The sequence below is a fragment of the Eleginops maclovinus genome, chromosome 24 (assembly GCF_036324505.1).
Source record: "Eleginops maclovinus isolate JMC-PN-2008 ecotype Puerto Natales chromosome 24, JC_Emac_rtc_rv5, whole genome shotgun sequence".
Classification (NCBI taxonomy): Eukaryota; Metazoa; Chordata; class Actinopteri; order Perciformes; family Eleginopidae; genus Eleginops; species Eleginops maclovinus.
In genome coordinates, this window is record NC_086372.1 from 3016974 (window position 1) to 3036847 (window position 19874).

Genomic DNA, 19874 nt, shown 5'->3' on the forward strand with positions numbered 1-19874 from the left:
AAAAGTAATAAACCTGGCTTTCCTTTTCTTCCTGACAGATATTGAAGCCACCAAAAACCCTGTTTGTTACAAAAGGTTTAATGTTACCTGCCATAAAGGATATTAAGTCTGTAGGCTGCTTTGTAATGTTTGTATGGATAAACACACAAAGACATGATACTAAGGTGCTCTGCCTGCGGGGGGTTGAAGCTGCAACGAACCACTGATAACCACCCAACGGTTCACGTGCATAGAATCTCACCTGCCCACACATATGCATACTCAATCACAACAAGCGCCGCCCACACACACCGGCGCACAGGCGTGGAGACAAACAGTTCTGTGGAGCCCTGTCCAGACCTGAGGAACCCGAGCATGGACCCCCGCAAACTGTGCGCTTCAGAGGTGTGAAAACTAATTGGAGCCTTGTGCACCGCCACCGAGATTAGCGAGTGTGTGTGTCCTGTTTATCTGCGTCCACAAGAAAGAATGCGTAGGCAGGTGTAACAGCGTGTGTGTGCAGGAGAAACTGTGTGGGCGGGTGTGATAGAGTGTGTGTGTGTGAGTGTGTGTGTGTGTGTGTGTGTGTGAGCTGCTGCTCTGGACGGCATCCCAAACTGAGTCTGCAGGGGAGCGCAGCATCCACCGCGCGCCACACAGAGATCACAGACACACACGGACACAGATAAAGACGCCTTGCATGTGCAGACACTCACTTATGTGGACTTACAGCGAAGCCCTTTTTGCTCCATATTCACTTAATCTATAACCTGTGAGTGACAGCAGCTTTTGGCCATTGCTCATCATTATTCTCCATTTAGAGTGACGAGGTAAACAGTTGAGAGAGTGTTTCATAACACACAGGCGCTGTCGCACTAAGTGCACGCCTCAGACTCGTAAAACCTTCTCCTTTCATCCCGTCCAACTTAGTTTGAGAGGCTTTTATCACTTCATGATCTACCACAAGCATTGTGCAAGTTCTTTGCATAAATCAGGCTTGATTTGTCTTCGGCCTTTTTTTTTTCGTCTAGTTAAGATGCGAAAAGGCAAATAAATGAAGCACCTTGGCTGAGGCTGTCGTGGTAATGGAGTTTCTAACAGGGTGAGGGATTCAGTGCAGCGTTCAATTATTCTAACACTCATATTTGCAGTCAATTCAATTACCTCTAAAGGTAGTACACAGTCTGAATAACCGTTACCAATTCCACCTATATCCACATATCTAGAGGGGCAGGATTATTGTCTTGTTTGGTGCACATAAAGTATCTCACCGTGAAGCATTAAAGGTAGTATCCACAGATATTTAGGACGGATGTTACTGTGGAAATAAGAGTAGATGAGTCAAAGGTTGGTGGGCGTTCAGGCTGGAAATAGCACTGCGTTGAAGCAACACACAGGTCTGCATTGGTGGGGGTCTGTTATTACCAACCCCCCAGGATCATTACTGCACTTCTATTGGCATGAATGTTTGCTATCCAGAAGCCAGTTTCCTAATACACACATGGGGTTCTACGGGAACACTGGAAACAGGGAAAAGATCCAGGTTTATTATACCTAGAAATAGGATTACGTCAACAATCGAGGGCGTCCTTTAACCTCAGTTTCCACGTGTAAAAGTGTCACACAGTGTTATTAACTGTGTCTTTTACCAGGCTGCCTGGTCGTCTCATGGTGAGAGGATATGGGTTTGCTATTAATATGGTTAAAGGGCTGATATCCTTTGGAGGTGTAGCACAAAAGAAGAGATTTCAGGAGAGCTGCGTTCGTACTGCAGATATGAGGTCAGGTAGTCCAAGGCGGTATTCTGGGATAATCCTATCCTGGAGAAGACATCGTGGCGTTCACAGCTGTCACACAGTAACAATGCTGATAGAACCGCACACCCACACACACATATTATTGTGCCTTCATTAAACATTAGGGAGGTGTTCATTTACTGGTACCGTGCACAGCAGTTAGAAAGCTTTCACCCACGTCACGTCTTTCTGATTAGTTCCAAGTAAGGGTGCAAATCCAACATCTGCTTTGTGGCAGGAGTAACTAATGCAAAACAAGTGTGATGCCCGTGAAGCATCCGGGCTGTAGTGTGAGGTGTTTCCCTGCCATGCTTGGGGATTCAGAGCACATAAGATGAGGTAAGCTGTGAGGAAAGGCGGCGCTGCATCACATATGAAAAAGGAGACTTCTCCCGGCTCTTGGTCTAAGCAGCGGGGTGGTCCGCCGGCGTGACAATGACGGTGCTAAAACCCTGCGAGCGTGGCTGATGACAATGCCATGGCCTCGTCTGGTTACAGCCCCTTATCTTTTCGAGAGGGTGGCACACACACACACACACACACACACACACACACACACACACACACACACACACACACACACACACACACACACACCCCCACGGAAAGAGACACTGCTCCTTGTGTCTAAGCCACCCACTCAGAGCGGAGCAGAAATCCATTCATCACGGGCATTGCCTCCGAGCAGCCGTCTATGAAAAGGATCTTTGAAAGCACCAAGGCACCTCTGTGATTCACGCCCCGGCCGCCGGTGTGTAGCCATAGTTACACGGTGATATTATACCTTTCAGCGGGGTCGCTCGCATGGCAACTCTTATTGTGGGCTGCACCGTTGCCCTCGTGCTAAAATGCTATGATCCATGCTTTGGGACACATTAATAGCTGCTTTGATTCTGATTGGATAATTATCTCCTTGCGTCGCAGCACAATGGAGCAGAGATCAAAGACAGATTATCGGTTGTTTTCACTTGAAATAGATCCTCTGTCCGTGATACATTACGGAGCTCTTTAATCCCCAAATCCATTGCTAAACAAGATAGCACTTATTGTTTGCCAAGTTTCACGTGTAGTAGTAGTGATATCAATTAAAAATGTGCTCCATATTAGAGTTGATCCAGAGGGGAAGGGGATAAAAGGAGCTAATTTCATAAACAGATTAGGATTAAACGCACTTAACCCATCGAGGCTCTTTCAATTGTTTTTACTTCTTGTAATTAGGTCGCAATAATTACTCCTGGAAAGCCTTTCTGGCAGAAGATGTCTTTTTTTAATCTATAAAACCAGCAATGGAGCACAATTTCCACAGGCTTTTATTTTGAAATGTAGATTCCTGCTGCTGGAATCCTTTTCTGATGCATTTGAGACAAAAAAATGCAACTATTTGTCATAATCACCTAATAGTTTCAGTAACATATCAAGTAAAAACATTCCTTAGCTGTTTACCCTTGTTGGTCTGTGGGCCTTAAAAAAGAAACCTTTATCAAAGGGAAAGGAAAAATCCTTTACCACAGTAAACACACTGGCATGAGGACAAGAAAAACCCAATCCATCCATACAGTGACAGACTGCTGAGGAGGGTACAACATTTCTCCTGCCCAAAAACAACATAACTATCGTGCTGCAACACTCCAACTATGGCAACTGGGCCCACAGAAAAACACTTGGGAAAACATTCACCCTTTGACCGCATACAATTGAAATGCCAGTGACTTCACCTTGTACTTGTTTCGCCTCTAACAATGTTTCCTGGACGTCTCTCCACACCTAGCAGACAGCATTTTAAGAATTACAACCAGCAGGAAGTCCCTCTCGTAAGCTAGCAGTACCAAGTGCTTTTAGAAGGTACAATTAGAAGCATTTTCCTATGATAAAAAACACTGCAACTATGGCAGGACAGTGGATGCATTCAAATCAGAGCCATTATTAAATGCAGCCCCTCATGGAGTCGGCCCTGAGGAACACAATTAGCAGCCCCAGAATATACAGCAACACATTTACAGGGGAACACTGCCCCGAATGGCCCATTTATATCTGGCATTAGCCTCCCCTGACCGGGCTTATTGCTGCCATCTTCGTCACTGGCATAGGCGCTTTTCCCCCGACCTCCACCCCCCCCACCTCCCTCATCAGCCCGCTGAATGGCCGGAGTGATGACTGCTGTGTGTCTGTGGGTGGCACAGACACAGAGGGCCAGTCTTCCACCCCCTCTGCAGAATAGCGCTTCAGTTGTGGCCCCCTCCGTTCACCACTGTAACATTTGCATTTCGCCTTCAATGGGCGCTCTATCCTCCGGCCCGCCGAGACAGAGAGGGGCTGCCTATAGGCTGCGGCCACCAGAGGAGTCGTAAACGTCCTCGTAAAGGCGATTTTAGATTACCTCCCCGTGGCTCCAGTTGCCCTAAATAAGGAAGCTAGTGCCCTGGTGCTAATCCCAGCCATTGCTTTCCAGTCCCACATCAACACTTCAAACAGAGGAACAATATCAGTGATTTACCTAGTGACGAATATCGGGGATTTGGGATGTGTATGTGCATGCGTTTCTCATCTAAGCCCCTTCCTCTACAGCCTCACAGAGACGATGGGTAGGCTTTACTCATACTAACTCAAGTGACATCTTTCCGGAGCTAGCGTGACGTGATCAATGGCAGTGTATTGGCAATCCAGAGAACCTAATCAGGGAGGGAGATCATGGGAAAAGCAGCTGAAAAAATGCAGGGTCAGCACCAGACTGTGTGGGCGGCGGCCATGCAAAGGTCAGGAAAAGCAAGCAGGGTAATAAAACACAACAAACTAATCCCATCTAAAGGGGACTTACTGTAAAATACACTCATAGCTTTTGGGAGGCTGTATCCTTCAGAGGAAGTCTTCCCCGGTTTATCCGATTGTCCTTCTCAGCGCGAGAGGAGGAGGGCCGCTGTGAGAAACTGACACTAATTTTTCTGACATGAAGCCTGTGATATGTGTAATCCCCTTAGAGCATAGTCGAAGAACCTGTTGTATCCCCGCTGACCAGAGGAGGAGGGGGGGTGTGGACGCGCGCTCTCCCCGTCTCCCAATGTTCCCTCATATCTCGTCTCTCTTATTTCTCTCGATGCCTTGTCCTCGCATTACATCCTGCCTCTAATGCTCAGTCATTTGCATTGTTGAGCAAATACGCATGGCTCACGCTCATCTGTTTGGCTGGCTGTTCTGTTTACAGATAGTCATATTCTCGGCTATAAAAATGTGAATAAAAGTGTTTCTTGGCGTGCAACGTCTACTGGAACCGATCCTGGAATGATCAGTTCCAGGAAGTTATGCTTCAGCGCCACATTTAGAAGATGAAACATAAAAGTTTTCCATTTACAACCGCCTTGCTTTCTCTCTTGGGGTTTTCTCTGAGGGCATTCTTCAGTTCTTAATGTCTTTCTCTCTCTTCTTTTTGCTGTGAAAGAAGATTATTTTCCAGGGATGCTAACCGCTAGTTACGCAGCCCATAACAATCCACAAGGAGACCACTTTGCCACCAGCTATAAGACACCAGGAGAGGCACTGCAGAGAGCCAGTGATCCTAGCACCAGGTGAAGTATGGAGGCACTGGATGCACATGGACAGGGCTTTCCTTCATCCTCAATCGCACAGAGAGCTCCCTCAGAAAGATCCTGTTTTGTTTTTTGGGCTCTAATGGATCCGTTCTGACTAATGGATCTGTTTGAAGTGGGGAGGCTGCAGGACACAAGGAAACACTGAAAATCCATTATGATCTGATCTGGTAATGGAGAACATGAATCGATGGTGAAAACAAGCACAACTCTAGAAGTAACCCAGCTGACTATGTCATGATCAGGCCTGTCTAGAACACTGCAGATACATCGCTGAATGCATAGAAGGAAAATAGTGCAGAGATCAGGGAATTAAGAAACAATAACCACATGCAGACACATGTACTGTAAGACGGCGTGGCCTCAGCAGTAATTAAATGCCTTTGTTTCACAAGCTGTAATCCCACAGATGGAGGAGTAGTACTGACACGCCCAAGATTACCCAAGGAGGAGAGCGAGAAAACACTCCCCTCTCCATGTGAGATGTCTCATAAAGGCTGTCTGAGTCTTAAGCAACTTACTGAGTCCATTTATGTGTCTCTAACTGACACAGGTTTTATCATTTTGTCAGTGTTTCCTTCGGCTCACGTTGTTTCCCTGCAGGTCATTGTGGTGACTTCTCAAAATAGGGTTGTGCATCAGCTGAGACTCACATGCTGGGGTTGACCCTTTGCAGCATTGGCACTGCTGATCTGCTGTGTGTGTGTGTGTGTGTGTGTGTGTGTGTGTGTGTGTGTGTGTGTGTGTGTGTGTGTGTGTGTGTGTGTGTGTGTGTGTGTGTGTGTGTGTGTGTGTGTGTACTGAAAGTGATCATGGCTATCAGGGTGCAGTTGGAATACAGTGAAGGAGGAGATTGAGTCTTCTTTATAACGTCTCAATCTAAAGACATTGGAAAGTTCAATGCAATCAATGGGGAGGGCACTCTTAAACGCCTCAATTCTTCTTTATTAAGCTCTAATGTGATTCGCTGTACTAGCGTGCTTAAATTGTCTGCAGGGTAAAGACTATATTACTTTGAGAATGGTGATACACTTCATGCAGGTTATGAAACAAGCTTTCCTTCACAACGCTTTCTACAAAGGAGCGAGGGAGAGGAAAGGCACGGGCAATTTAAAAGCAGATTATCAGGCTGCGATAACTAGCCATGCTGGTGATGGTCATAGAGTGGCTGCAGTGTGAGGCACCTGCAGAGCCCAGGTCCCTGCTGCTAATCCAGCTGGAGGCAGGAGCCCTGCTTCAGTTAATCTGATCATCTGTGACCTGCTGAGACATGAAACCCACCCTCTAAAACTCCTCTAATCTGCATTCACACACACACACACACACACACACACACACACACACACACACACACACACACACACACACACACACAGCTGACAGGTTCTCATATAGTATGTGCAGAAATGAAGGGTGTCACTCTCCTGCAAACACACACTTCTACAAATACCAAGAGAAAAAGGCTCCGTCATGACAATGCCAGTGTTTTCATAGGTGAGTCACAGTGAAAAGACTGAGCCTGCTCTTCCACAGGCTGAGGAGAAGACAGGTCTTGTCAGCTTTGCACCGCTGCAAGCTGTCCTACAGCCGTGTGGAACTCAAACGAGCCATGCTGGTGTAGGATATCATAGAAATAGGTTAAGTTGATGCCCTAGTTCGACAAGAACTGTGCCATAGCCCCGAGAGAAACCATCCAAAGTCCAGGAGGCTTTCTTTTAACTCCTAATTTTATATTTGCTAACAGATTCAATCAGTCTCAAGCCATCACAGCTGACACTTCTCTGTGTTTCTAAGAATAAAACAGCAAAATGAAATTAAACAAACAACACGAGAAAAAGGTACAAAAAAGGCTAGCCTACATCTTCTTTTCCCGCTGACACAATCGACCGGGTGTCAGAGCGTGTTGAGGAGTTGTGTAAATCCATAAAACAGATAAAGGCGGATAATGAGATGGAAGGGGGAGAGCAGATCTATTCATCAAAGCCTCTTTCCAACACACTCAGCAGATAGGGGCAGAAATGTTGTATGGCTGCTTACTCTCCAGTTTGGAGATTAAAGCCTTGGCTGCTGACAAAAAAAAAGTTGAGAGGTATTCTAGTTTTAGTTCAAAGTACAGAGAGAAGTGGAGAGCCCAGTTACTCAAGTGGGAATTTTGAAGCACACTCCTGTGAATCTTATCTTTGTCTTTAATGCCTCACGGTTATTCATAGCCCTGTATACATTACGAGAGAAGTCTGTTTCCCTGATGTCCTAAAATATCTTTTTCAAGTTAGGGAGGGATCAGGAACACAAAGAAGGTATTTATATGCCGCAGCATGCTGGTTTCTTACAAGATATGATCAACCAAACCATGCAAAACCCTGGTGCGCAAATGCAGAAACGTCTTGTGCAATTTCATGGTTGTTATTTGCATCCAAAGGGGATAAGGTGCAGCATCGCGCGGATCGGGACGTTGTTTGTTGGTTTTGATGATGAGGCCTCAGAGGAGGCTCTCTCCCCCGAGCTGACGAGACTCTAAACCCGTATGGAGATGATGAAAACAGTCCTCATAATGTGGAGAACGCGGGAGCGGAGAGGGCTGAATGAGTGTTTACACTTGCTTTGAGTAATAAGTGCCCTTTGGTTAAAGAGATGAGATCAATAAAGCCGGGAACGGAGGCTCAGACAGCCGCTGAGCTGCAGGCTGTTTTACCTTAAAATTGTCATAAGCAGGTAGACATATTGATCTCACTTTATACTGTGTCACATTATACCGGTGTTGAAATAGTGCTTTTGTGCAGTTATGGTCCCAGAAAAGATGCAAAACATACAAAAAAATTCATATCTTTCACAGATAGCTCATTTCAAATACCGGCAGACATTGCAAAATACAGACATAAGTAACAATGCTGCCACAGACAGACCCTGCTCTTTCCCTTATATCAAGTTGACTACAGTAGTTTTCAGAGCAGCATCTGTTTGTTCATAACCATGAAATGCCTTTTTGGTATAAAAAAAACAGGAAGCGAAAATAAATTGCTTCCAGTAAAGCGCGTGAGAAATCATCAACGTGCTGCCCGTCCCATCATGGAAGTTTCAATGGTTTGCAACAGCAAAAGTGTAGCCAATGTTTGCCCCCCCATCGGTGCCACTTCTCCTCCCCCTTTCATCCTCGTCTCCCCCCTTCATTCCCTCACCCACCATGGGTTCGCCCTACTCTGTGACGGTGTGCGCTGCCAATTAGTGTCCCCCACCTGTCGCCGCGGGTCACTGGCGCAGGCATCTGCTGGGTGTGAAATTGGCCATCTCACTTTCACCCATGAACTTTGCATGCCCCCCCCGGCCGTCCAAACACACACACACACACACACACACACACACACACACACACACACACACACACACACACACACACACACACACACACACACACACACACACACACACACACACACACACACACACACACACACACACACACACACACAGATATGCTGCTATGACCTAAAGCTGACCTTTATGGTATGGCCACCCTGCGTGGTGGGGGCCAAAGAGAAGCGTGTGGTACCATAATACCACTTGCTCGGCGTGCGGATTAAGAAACAATCCCTACTAAAATTGTCCACATTACCGTGCATGTTTCGGGCTATCAAAAGATATTCTTAAGCTTCGACAGCTTGTATTCTCTGCAGTGACATCACCACAAGCTCAGGAATAAACTTGGGGAGTGGGCTGTTATTTCTGAGAGGAATAACAGCCCCACTATGATTTATGCTTTAATAATAGACGCTGAGTTTTATTGTTTTTGAGGGAATTTACACTCGGCTCAGCTGAACAAAAAGAGGCGTCAATAAAGCATCGTTCAAGAAGCAAAATCAAAGCTGAATAACTGAGTTTGGGTATGAAAACATTTACCCACCTCTCCCTCTAACAAGACAGCCTTTCATTCACTAATACAAGACTTTCATCCAGGAAAGCTTTATCACTTTAGCCCAATTTGGAGCAGCAAAGCTCTCGCCTATTCGGCTCATTTTTCTGAGGAAAGTTAGATTGGCCTTGGATGAATTGTCTTATACTCTATGGGACTGACTGCAACAGTAGCATTGTTTTTGTTCAGACGTACATTACTTCATCACTTTGAGACTGATTCCTATCCTTAAGCTAATGAGTTAATGGCCTTTTAAAGTGTGCAAGGGGTTTTTAAGTGCTAATTTTGTAATGGCGGGCTCCTTTGGGCTCGCCTGCGCTTACAGCAGAAGTTACAGCAGGCTCCACTTTCACTGTGGAGTCCATCACTGCCACTCGTCAAGCCTCAATTGGGTATGAGTCAGAAGCAGAACATTTCTATGGAGAAGGAGTGAGTTTGAACGGGGCAAACTCCACTGTCACTCTGACAGGCTTTTTAGAAGTGAGCCCCATGTCAGTCACTGTCGGAGACGTTTACACTCCTCGTTTTATTACCATTTTGAAACTGAAATAGCAACGTAAAGGCTTCGTCTGTTTCTTTTCTGACACATCTTCACATGGGAGTGGGATGTCACGCTACTTCACAAGAGCCTGTTTGACACAGACAGTCAAAAGATTTAAACGAGTGCAGGGAACCCATTCTGGTGTAGGGCCCCTAAAGATTGCATTTCTCTTGCCTCATTAGATGGAGCCAATTAGGAAGATCTCTGTCTCATTATAAAGGCTGGCCCCTGGGGGACAGATGGGCCCGTCTGTCTTGCTGATGTAGCTCCCTAGGTGTGTGTCTGTGTGTCAGTGGGGGGGTGGTAGCATCTTGAGCTCTGTCAGTGTAAGTTTGTCCATTTTTATAATCAGAGGAGGATTGAAGAAGCCTGGTGGAAGCAGTCAACACATTTCCTGGGCAAAGATTAATTTCTGTTTAATATGGATTACAGTAAACGCCATATGCTTCTGTATATCAGCAACACAAAGCATCATACTGGCATCTGTGGCTGTCCCAGGAAAAAAACAACAACGCTATAGCTATTGATTTTTCAGAGCATGATCTACATTTTAAATCGTGTAGGCAGAAGAAAGCAAATAAAGGCTACCCCAGAGTAGATATCAGATTAGGAGTCTGTCTCTGATGGGCGATGATGAAACTACATATCAATAATAAATGAGAGCAATACTAAAGGTCAAGAATGCAGCGAGCCTCCTGCCTGACCCACCATACATCTGCCTTCAGCTTTACTGCAGAGGTGCTCGCAGCAGCCTCCACTACTGCAGCAGTAAAGCAGTCTGAGTCCAGCTGGCGTTGAAATCATCAAATGTGAGGACGGCATCGATTCTGCACAAGTGATTTAAGGTTTTTCTTTTTCTTTTTTACCACCGTGAAGATTGCAGAGATTCGAGCACTTTATCAGCACTGTGGGCAGCAGAGAGCCCGGGAAAGAGAGGGATGACTCAGAGATGGTGGGTGGATTGAGTCCAGGTGAGACTCTGGTGCAGCAGATGGGCAGATTTTCAGCGCTCCGTCCCTCCATCACGCTGCAGGCGGCTCACTGGGTGACGAACACCTACTATTAAAGCTGACATGACCAACACAAGTGGCATACATATTCTGCTCTATACAGCAGACAGTGTGGAGTTCAGAACTAGATCACCGGTATATCATACTGTACGAGGCAGAGTGGGGCAGAGACAACGGGCTGCAACTAAACCATGTGTTCGCTTCAATTAATCACTCTAATATCGTTATTATTCGTAGTTAAATATGGGAGACATGCATCAATAGATCAGCCATCAGATCAGTTTTTGAAGGTCAGTTGCAGAGTGATGCATGAGGGTTTGTCGCTCATTTTGCAGCAACATTTTTTGTGCATACTGTCATCTAAAGAACGCTTTGAAAGGTTTTTATTATTACTGGAATGTAAAATTGCAAAGCAACAGAAAAGGTTGGAAATAGCCAAGAACATTCACAGTTTTTGCATCATAGAAATTGTATTTTATTATCAGTAGTAGGGTGTGCATGTCTGATATTTTCAGATTTTTTTTAATTACGCTTGGTGCTTATTTGTTTCTTTTTTTTATTTCTGATTACATTTTTCTACTTTGGCCGCTCACAATAAAGGGCAAATGTGTTAATTTAAATTCCTGTTGCTTGAGGACATGGATTGCTCCCAGGAATGGGTGTAAATCCTCTTTTAAATCAGGAGTACCAACAGCACTCACAAGGAAATAAGGAATGTAGTTCTGCATTTCACTCATTTCCTGTAGTGTCTGTATACTCAGAGAAAGGTCGTGCCTACGGTCCAGATCTGCAGCGAGACCCAGCGGGAGACCGGGGGAAATATGGGGATCACAGCAGACTCTCACACACTCACACACACACAGACAGATGTGGGTCAGAGCAGTGGCCCAATTAAAATGTCAACATGTACCCTACTATATCAGCCTCTGTGATCAGCAACTCTATACAAATGTTACATCAAAGGACTGAATTATATACATAAATGAACATAGTGTGAGGAGAAAATAACGTTGTTTTATCCACAAAAAGCATGGCAACAACCTTGTAAAAGCTGGTATAAATGAAACCGCTCTATATGACTCAAAGATTGTCACCCTGCGCTATTATTGAGGCTATAATGGACGCTCAGATGCTTTCATACGCACAGAATCAAAGTTGTTTTCTGACAGACCATGATAACATACAGTGCGACTGACTGACTAAGTGGTCATGAGACTTTAACAGTGAGCTGATCTGACTCCCTCCTCCCTCTCTCTTATCTTTTCCTAACTTCTTTCCTACATAGACCGGGGGCTGTGGGGCGTTAGCGGTGAAATCACACGGATCAAATGAGATTTGGCATGGTTTGCACAGGGAAGACAGCGAGTGTGCGAGCGTGCGAGGAGGCCTGTTTAAGGAACGTCAGCGGCGGGGGTCTCGGAGGGGCTCATCAAAGCATGCCGCGTCCACTGCAGCCCGGCGTTAAGCTCAAGTCAGCGCCTCATTGAGTCTGTGTGAATGACCCCGGGGGAACACCAGCTCCCGCTGCCCTGCATGCATTCCCCTCCACATGTTTGCACTGCCCAGGGTGTGGCCCAGTTTGGGAGGATTACGCTGAGGAATGCAGCCGAGCCCATCTTTTAAAACAAGAGAGGAGAGGAGAGGGGGGGGGGGGGGGTAGAGGCCATGGGCATGAAGTCCATGTTCACTGAGGCTTCCAAAAGATCCAGCAAAAGCCCCGAGGGAGGAGGTCACCGATAAATCAGAGGAATCTCAATTTAAAAAAGGGCGCTCAGGTATGTGTTAGAGTTGACTGGCAGTCACAACCTTTACTAGCATTTTCCAGGTTTCAGTCATCCCACGCCCCTCAAAAAGAACCCTTCTGCTCCTCTGAAGCCCGGATTAAGATGTTCTTACAAAGTGGGGGAAACCAGGGCACCTCTCCCCCAGGGGGGTTCTGCCGAGAGTCTGTGGCACAAGTGAGAAAAACACCTGAAAGTAGCTTCTATTGTTCCTCCTGTTCGACCACTTTTCTTTCTGACAACCTTAACTTGACGAAACATGATAGTGCCAGGATGCACCAAAACCAACCCCTTCACCCCAACCCCCCGCCTCTTTTAGTCTATTGAAGTCCACTCAGGCGTGGGGATCACCTGGAGGAAAGAGAAACTGTGGCAGAAGAACCTTAATTTCAAGGACTATTTTCTGTATTTTTTTAAATCTGCCCACGTGTGTTATGTCATATTTGTGCAAGCAGTCAAAAACTTAAATTGAGACAAACGCTCTCGTGGACGTCAACAGTCTTTTTTTTACGGCAGAGGGGAGAAATAACCCCCCCGTCAGCGCAGATAGAGGCCTTACAGAGACATCAACAGAAGGCTACTGTCATAGGCACGGCCAACGTGACATCATCACATGACGGCTGGGATTGCATTAACGTAGGTGCTCTCGCCTGTTTCCCACTCCTCCTCCCCCCTCCACTCAGCCCCTCTACCAATATGTCACAGTTTCCATGGTCACACAACACAACAAAGGGGCTTAAAGGAAAAGGCTTCAACCACGTCTCATCGTTTGTGATGCTGCTGCAGGGACTGATCTCGATGGAAAAGACTTTAAAACGTCTCTGTTTACCACAAAAAGGAAGTAGAAATTGTGCATTTTCTAAGCATTTCCAACTGTTGTTGAGGGCCCCACTGTCAAATCTTTGTGCCACAATGAAAATGAACGGCGCCCAGTATTAGATACATCATGTCTACCCAGCGAATGTGAATCCAGCGTTCGTTGGACAGAGATGAAGCAGCTTGTCCTATTTTGAGAGATGACAAATGTAGCATGGAGATACTATTTCTAAAGCCCACAGTGTAGAGCAGGAGGACACAAAATAATCCCCCAGACATGACACTGTAGAAGTGCTGAGAGTAGGGAAGTGGAGTCAGGACGCTGCAGGCTGTACGGAGCAGGCCTGACTCCACATCTTCACTTGACCCGTGAAAAACACACTTTGGAAAAATGCAAAAGCAGGTATTTAGTGCGCCTTGTCTCGGAAATATTGCTAGTTGACATTCTGGCTGCTATGCCCGTCCCTGTCCTTGGCGTGTGACTGCAATAACGAGGGATGCACACGGGAGCAATAACTGAATTACGCTCTCAAATGTAATTTATACCCGGCGAAAATACACGAGGCGCTTACCTCACCTCTGCTCTATTTCTTGCCAAGAGCAATGACAGCGACTAGTTCCACTGCATTCTGCATTGACAAATAGTCGGATATATATTTGCAACGCCCAATAAAGGATTGTCAAATACGTTAAACAGATTCTGAGCGTGCAACAGGAGGGAGCCATCATCTCAGGAGTGTTTTCCACCAACAACGACCAGAATCCTTCCCTGACTTGGCATGCCGGCCTACTGCTGCTTCACAAGTGCAACACCAGAGTTACACCTCCTACTCTACTCCTCTCCCGAGCCGTACCTTTCACTTGTTTACGAGAAGGACCCGTCTGATCATTGGCCAAGTCACGCCTGGCAGCACACAACCCTGGCATGATAACCCTATCAGACGAGAAGACCCAGGAAGACGATACGGGCGTAATGGGGTGGAAATCAGCCTGCCGTGGAGCGAAACACATTTCCTAATGCATAATAAAGCATTCATTCTCTCAGCTGTCACGAGGAAAGTCTTGGAGGGAAAGGGGGCGAGTCGGAGTCAGAAGTACAGAGAATCCTGTATTCTCGTTCTGTCACCGGGTCTTATGGTGAATACAGGGGCAGAGGGAGTGTGAGGGAGTAATGACAGTCAGATCTGTCCATACATTTATCAATTTGGCTGCCAAAAATCCCAATTGTCATGGTGGCCGAACTGTGGAATTACCATTTCCATCTGATGGCTTTAGGCCCAAAAAGACGTTGGGAAAGTGACTTCTGTAAATGTCCATCCTGATACGAGCATTTCGAAAGCCCTTATTTAAATCATCAGGTCCTAAAGTTCTCAGAAGAAGAATCCAGAGTTATTTCCCTAGGATTACAGACAAGTATCTTTACAGATGCCTCAGATTTCCCTTCATTGTGTACTTAAAAGCCCGGATGAAGCGTGAGTTGCTGGTTGATCGCCTCAAAGCCTCTGTTTGCAGGGGAAACGTCATTGAGAATGGTGCAAATGAAAGGTGGCACTATGAGGGTGAGTGCCCCGGTCGTTTAGTTCCCTCGGTCAGGGATGACTGGCTGCAGTTTTAATGGAAACAGCAAAATCACGTCATGTGCGGACGATCCATGTCAGGCCATCCGTCGCATGGTGAGACAACAAATCGATCCCAGTTGGAGTCAGCTGTTCGCTCATTAAACCAGAACAGTAGAACAGATCACACAATCCGGCATTTCAGAGTGACTCGGTGAGAGCAATAGTTCACCGAGCTTCACCATGAGTCTAGAAACAGCTGATGGCACAATGAACACAATTGTTTGTGTTCATTGCGTTGGATAAACAATTGACTGGGGCTTTTACACAACCTAAAGATCTTTATGGATTAGTACGAAAAGTGCCTTTGAGGAGGGATAGCGCCACGAATTCCAGATGTAGGAACACTATCAGAATTGAGAGTGGGAATCTAGTTGACATTGACCTCGTACACAACCTTGAACAATGTAAAATGCCCAAACACTACACTGCTGTAAATGTGAAATGCAGCTACAGTTCACACTTTAAAAAAAAGACAAACTACTCACAGTGTTCTGCTCTAGTTTCCTAGGCTATTTATCATTGTCACAGCTATTTTTTTATATAGTTTTTTATCACACAGCTTGAAAATTATGGCTGCAGTCATTTTATTTGCAGTATGAAGCGACCTCGTTATAATTGCGGAAGACTTTCAAAGAGTCTGGTGTAGAGCTAATTTAAGATATTTGGCATCGAATAGAATTCCATATCAACCAAATGTCAATAATCACAACTACATCCATTAAAAAGAGAGATTATCTCACCAGAAAATGCCACAGCTACACCTATTCATGGCTCATTGAGATTGAAATAGTGTTAAAGGAGCTGTGGCTGGTTATGTTGATGGTGAGATGTGAGTGGCAGCTGACATGCATCCAGAAATAGAAGCCCTGGAATGACTTGAGGCGATCAGATGTTCCCCCTCACATACAAATGATGGACAAGGCATGGTAACATTAGAAGAACTTATCGCATAAAAAACTGAAGACACACACATACACACCTGTGGTGACAGTGAACATGACAACAGACCTCCTTGGCCTTTAGCTTTATAGGTCAGACTGCTCTGCTAACAGCAGCACAGCGTGGAGACCTGACACACATGCTAATTTGAGCCGACAACCTACACCCACCGACCATTAGGACCTACAAATCTGTAACATTTTATGTCAGATACTATATCTGTACTGCAGAGGTGAAATCCCATTACTCATTTTTGCTTTACCTCAGTTGACAGTGAGTGAAATAGAGAGTAGAAAACATGGTGATTTTTGCAGTGTTACGTATTCTCCAGGCATTCTTGGTGACAAATAACCTCCTAAATAGTTTATTTAACCTATACTTAAAGGAGGAAAGTGGAATAAAAGTAGAGGATGCAACACAGCTACATAACAGTCCTTACCTTTAACGAGTCAAAACAGGCAATCACCCTCCCGTTCTCCACCTGGCAGCTTTTGGGTGGGTGGGCAAATTTGCATTCCTCATCGCTGCGTGAACACGTCCCTCTCTGAAACTGCCGGCACACTTCCAGGGTCAGCCATTTTGTGTCCCGTATCGAGGCAATGTTTAGAGCCATGGCTGTGGAGCCTTGGGGGAGCGGGGCCACTTGGTTTTTAAGAGGAGGCGATCCTCTGAGGAGGCGTTTCAGATTGTTCCAGTTAAAAAAAAATGAAACACACAACGACTAAAACTGATGGAACATGCAGCTATAAAAGATCTGCTTCAGGTCAGCGGATCAGGTTTGTCCTTGTGGACAGGAGAGTGGAGGTAATGGACTGGCAAAGTCTCTGTGCCCGGAGCATGGGAGTGCACTGCTGCTTGGGAGTTTATCAGTCACACAGATAACTGTTCTTCAATCAGTACGTCTCAGGGGCAGACCTCTGACAAGGCCGAGGGGGCATAATCAGGGACAAGCTCTACTGCTAGGACCAACGTCCCCAAAACTGACCTTTATGTGACTAATGATGTGCAACGGTGGGTGTTTGGGAGCAAAAGTAGAGCAATTTTGAGATGCAATGGACACTAAATGTGTGGCTTTCTGTTAAAGTCTTCTGTACCACCCCAGAGCTTTGGCACGTCGGCCAGCAGTGCAGTAGCTCCACCGCTTCAGAGGACAAGAGGAGAGGACAAAAAAGCAGGTCAAGGGTGTTTAACTCCTATCACAACTGCAGATGGGGAAGAATCTGGAGCTCTTCAGGAGCCCCGAGGGATCTTCAAGTGAGAACGTCGTCTCCCAAGGCACTTTCCGATATCTGGAATGGAGCAGAGAAAGAGACAACAGTGTAAGAAAGTAGGCAAATATGATGGCCAATCAACTTCAGCAGGCATTAAAAGTGTGTGTGTGTATGCATGTCAGTCTGAATTAGTGTGCCCCAGAGGAGCTCTGAAGGGTACCGGGTTGATGAACCAGAGAAAAGGCAGTTGTGAGGTTGATCAGCCACACTTGAGTTTAGGTCCCCAGACCGCTGCTGTGTGCCATTGAACGAGGCGTCTACACGCCCAGTGGCTCTCCAACATATTGCGCACAAAGTGGTGAATAGTAAAAGCCTGTGTGCTATGAGACCGTGGACAAGAGCGGCGAGTCGGAGCACAGATAGAAAAAAAGCCCCAGGGTCCAACCCGCCCTGTAGAGCCATGCACGGCGGGACGGAGCAGCCAATAGAAAACCGCGCAGCACAGCACTATTCCGGGCAGCCGTCCAGCAGCCACAGAGGGACCGAGACAGATGCATATGCCAACGCCAGACGCGATTATGACGCTGCCTAGTGTCCCGCAATACTCACTGGTATCGCACTGTCCAAATGAGATACTGGCTCATTGGCAGAGGCTTGTCAATTTACATTAACGGCGTGCACCTTGTCCTGTAAAGATACTGGTCTTTGTCTGGAGTTGTCTGGGGAGAAAAAACGGGTACAATTGGTGGAACAATCTGAAGAAGTGACCTTTAGCTTGAGCGTACGAAAGCCATTACTAAGCTACTGCGCAAGGAGCTCTTTTCCTTGGCACATCTGGAAATGTTTTGCTGCTGACTGGGGGCTGGGAAAAAGGGGGTTGAGGACACCAGGCTGCAGGAGGAGAGGGGTTGTAAAAACATACAGCTCTGGTTAAAAGATTCCCCCGTTACTGTTCGGAACATATAAACCAATCCACGGAAAACACAAGGAGGGACACTGAGGGAGTGTTAAACACTGTCAGAACAACGTCTTAAAAAACCTCTGAAGGCTTATGACAAGTTCACCTGGTCTAATGCAGGCAAGTTGAGACTTGTACTCAAACCATCTACGCTACTGTAAAGGGAAGACGAACTCCCTGCTTCTCATAGACACACAGCTGCCATACAGGTGTGCAGCTCTCGTCAGATTGAGGTGAGGCTTCGGCACAGAATCTCAATAAAGGTCCTTCTTATCTTATCTTATCTTATCTTTGACCTTTTGTCTTGTCAAAGTATAAATCATCTTGGACTGAAACATGTTCTCTCTGATTGAGGTCTGAAATATAAAAGACCCCTCGCCAATGAATAATAATGATCATTTTTTGCCAGCCATAAAGAAAGGTAGATGCTAACCACTACACTGTGAATCCAGACCATTGTCTAGCTAATCATATTGTCCCACTTTAGTGCTGATCATGTGTAATGAGATGAGAAGTTTCCTCGCCCGATCGCACCGACGCCGAGGCTCCGCTCTCCAAGGCAGGATTTAATTTCACACCATCTCCCCAGGGAGAAAGCCAATCGCTGCAGAAGAGAGAGTCAGGTAAGAATCATGTCAGATCTGACCTTTAACAATTAATCCCTTCTTATTTTTAGAAGCCATAAGAAGTCTGTTATCAAGCTAACCTACTTTGTGGGAACGTGTGAAGGGCCGATGGCGCCATTTCTCTGTGAACTGCCCTGGCCTCGAGTCATGCTAAAATAAAGGGGGGACGCAGCCACAGGTTTTTTATATTTGTGTTTGGAAAGCTGGGGTTTACTGGCTTACAGTAGCCCTGAAATCGAGCAGGCCGAGTGGATAAAGGTTGGTTGAGGTCATCTGAAAAGCTCTCAGGGTAGACGGCTCAACAGGCAACACTCAAACAATGTTTGTCATGAGAGGTATTCCAAACAAATGGTGTTGACTGAAGATCAAAAACACCCTCATGCGGGAGATGTTAGGATAATAATCATGCAGCAACATGACCGCATGTCTGTTCCCATACAGACTGTTTGTGTAATATCTATAACCAGGGAGATTGAACTGCTGCCAAAGCAACTTGTTTCGTCATTATTATGAGGGCTGTTATTCTCAACATCTGCCCTGAGACGAGGCCTGATTTTTAAATCAACTTGACAGGAAGTTAATCAGATACAATTAAGGTAATCTATTCAAACATTTAGTCTCTTACTGAAGTTGAAAACACACATAAGTGATGGGAAAAAACCCTGTGATATCATCAATTTGTAGGCTGGATGTACATGTTTATAGATATTAACATAACATGATTTCCAGTGTGCTTCATCCAATTAGCTTTAATGAGACGGATGTGTAACAGTGGAATAACGCTGTCGTAGCATGTGAGCTAATGCTAGCCTGTCTCTAGCAGAGGCGATTGAGGCATCCTGAAACATACCAAAGCCCCCCGCTGGAACGAAAACCGTCATCCTGGGGGGAAAACTGTTACCTCTGTCATATAACAACAGCCTAGTTTAACAGCATGAAGAACTCAAACACACAGTGGAATCATATAATGAGGGCTTTGGAAAGCTCAAGCTGAGCTAAGTTTTGTCTGTGGACGGTGTGCCTCTGGCTTGGTTGATGCTAGCTTAGCTTCTGCTAGTGCATGACAATTAGAGAGCATGCAGCCTGGCTGAGTTTATGCTGAGCTTAGCA

General features: G+C 45.9%; 1 protein-coding gene across 10 annotated transcripts in view; it reads right to left on the minus strand.

Moving 5' to 3' along the window:
* The window catches only part of mbnl2 (muscleblind-like splicing regulator 2), a 41905-nt gene that overhangs the window by 15636 nt on the left and 6395 nt on the right, over positions 1 to 19874 (minus strand). For all 10 annotated transcript variants that reach the window (XM_063877612.1, XM_063877613.1, XM_063877619.1 and 7 more), the window contains exon 2: positions 16409 to 17258. In XM_063877612.1, the coding sequence (XP_063733682.1) occupies positions 16409 to 16582 (174 nt within the window). In that variant the 5' untranslated portion in view covers positions 16583 to 17258. The remainder of the gene's footprint in view (positions 1 to 16408; positions 17259 to 19874) is intronic.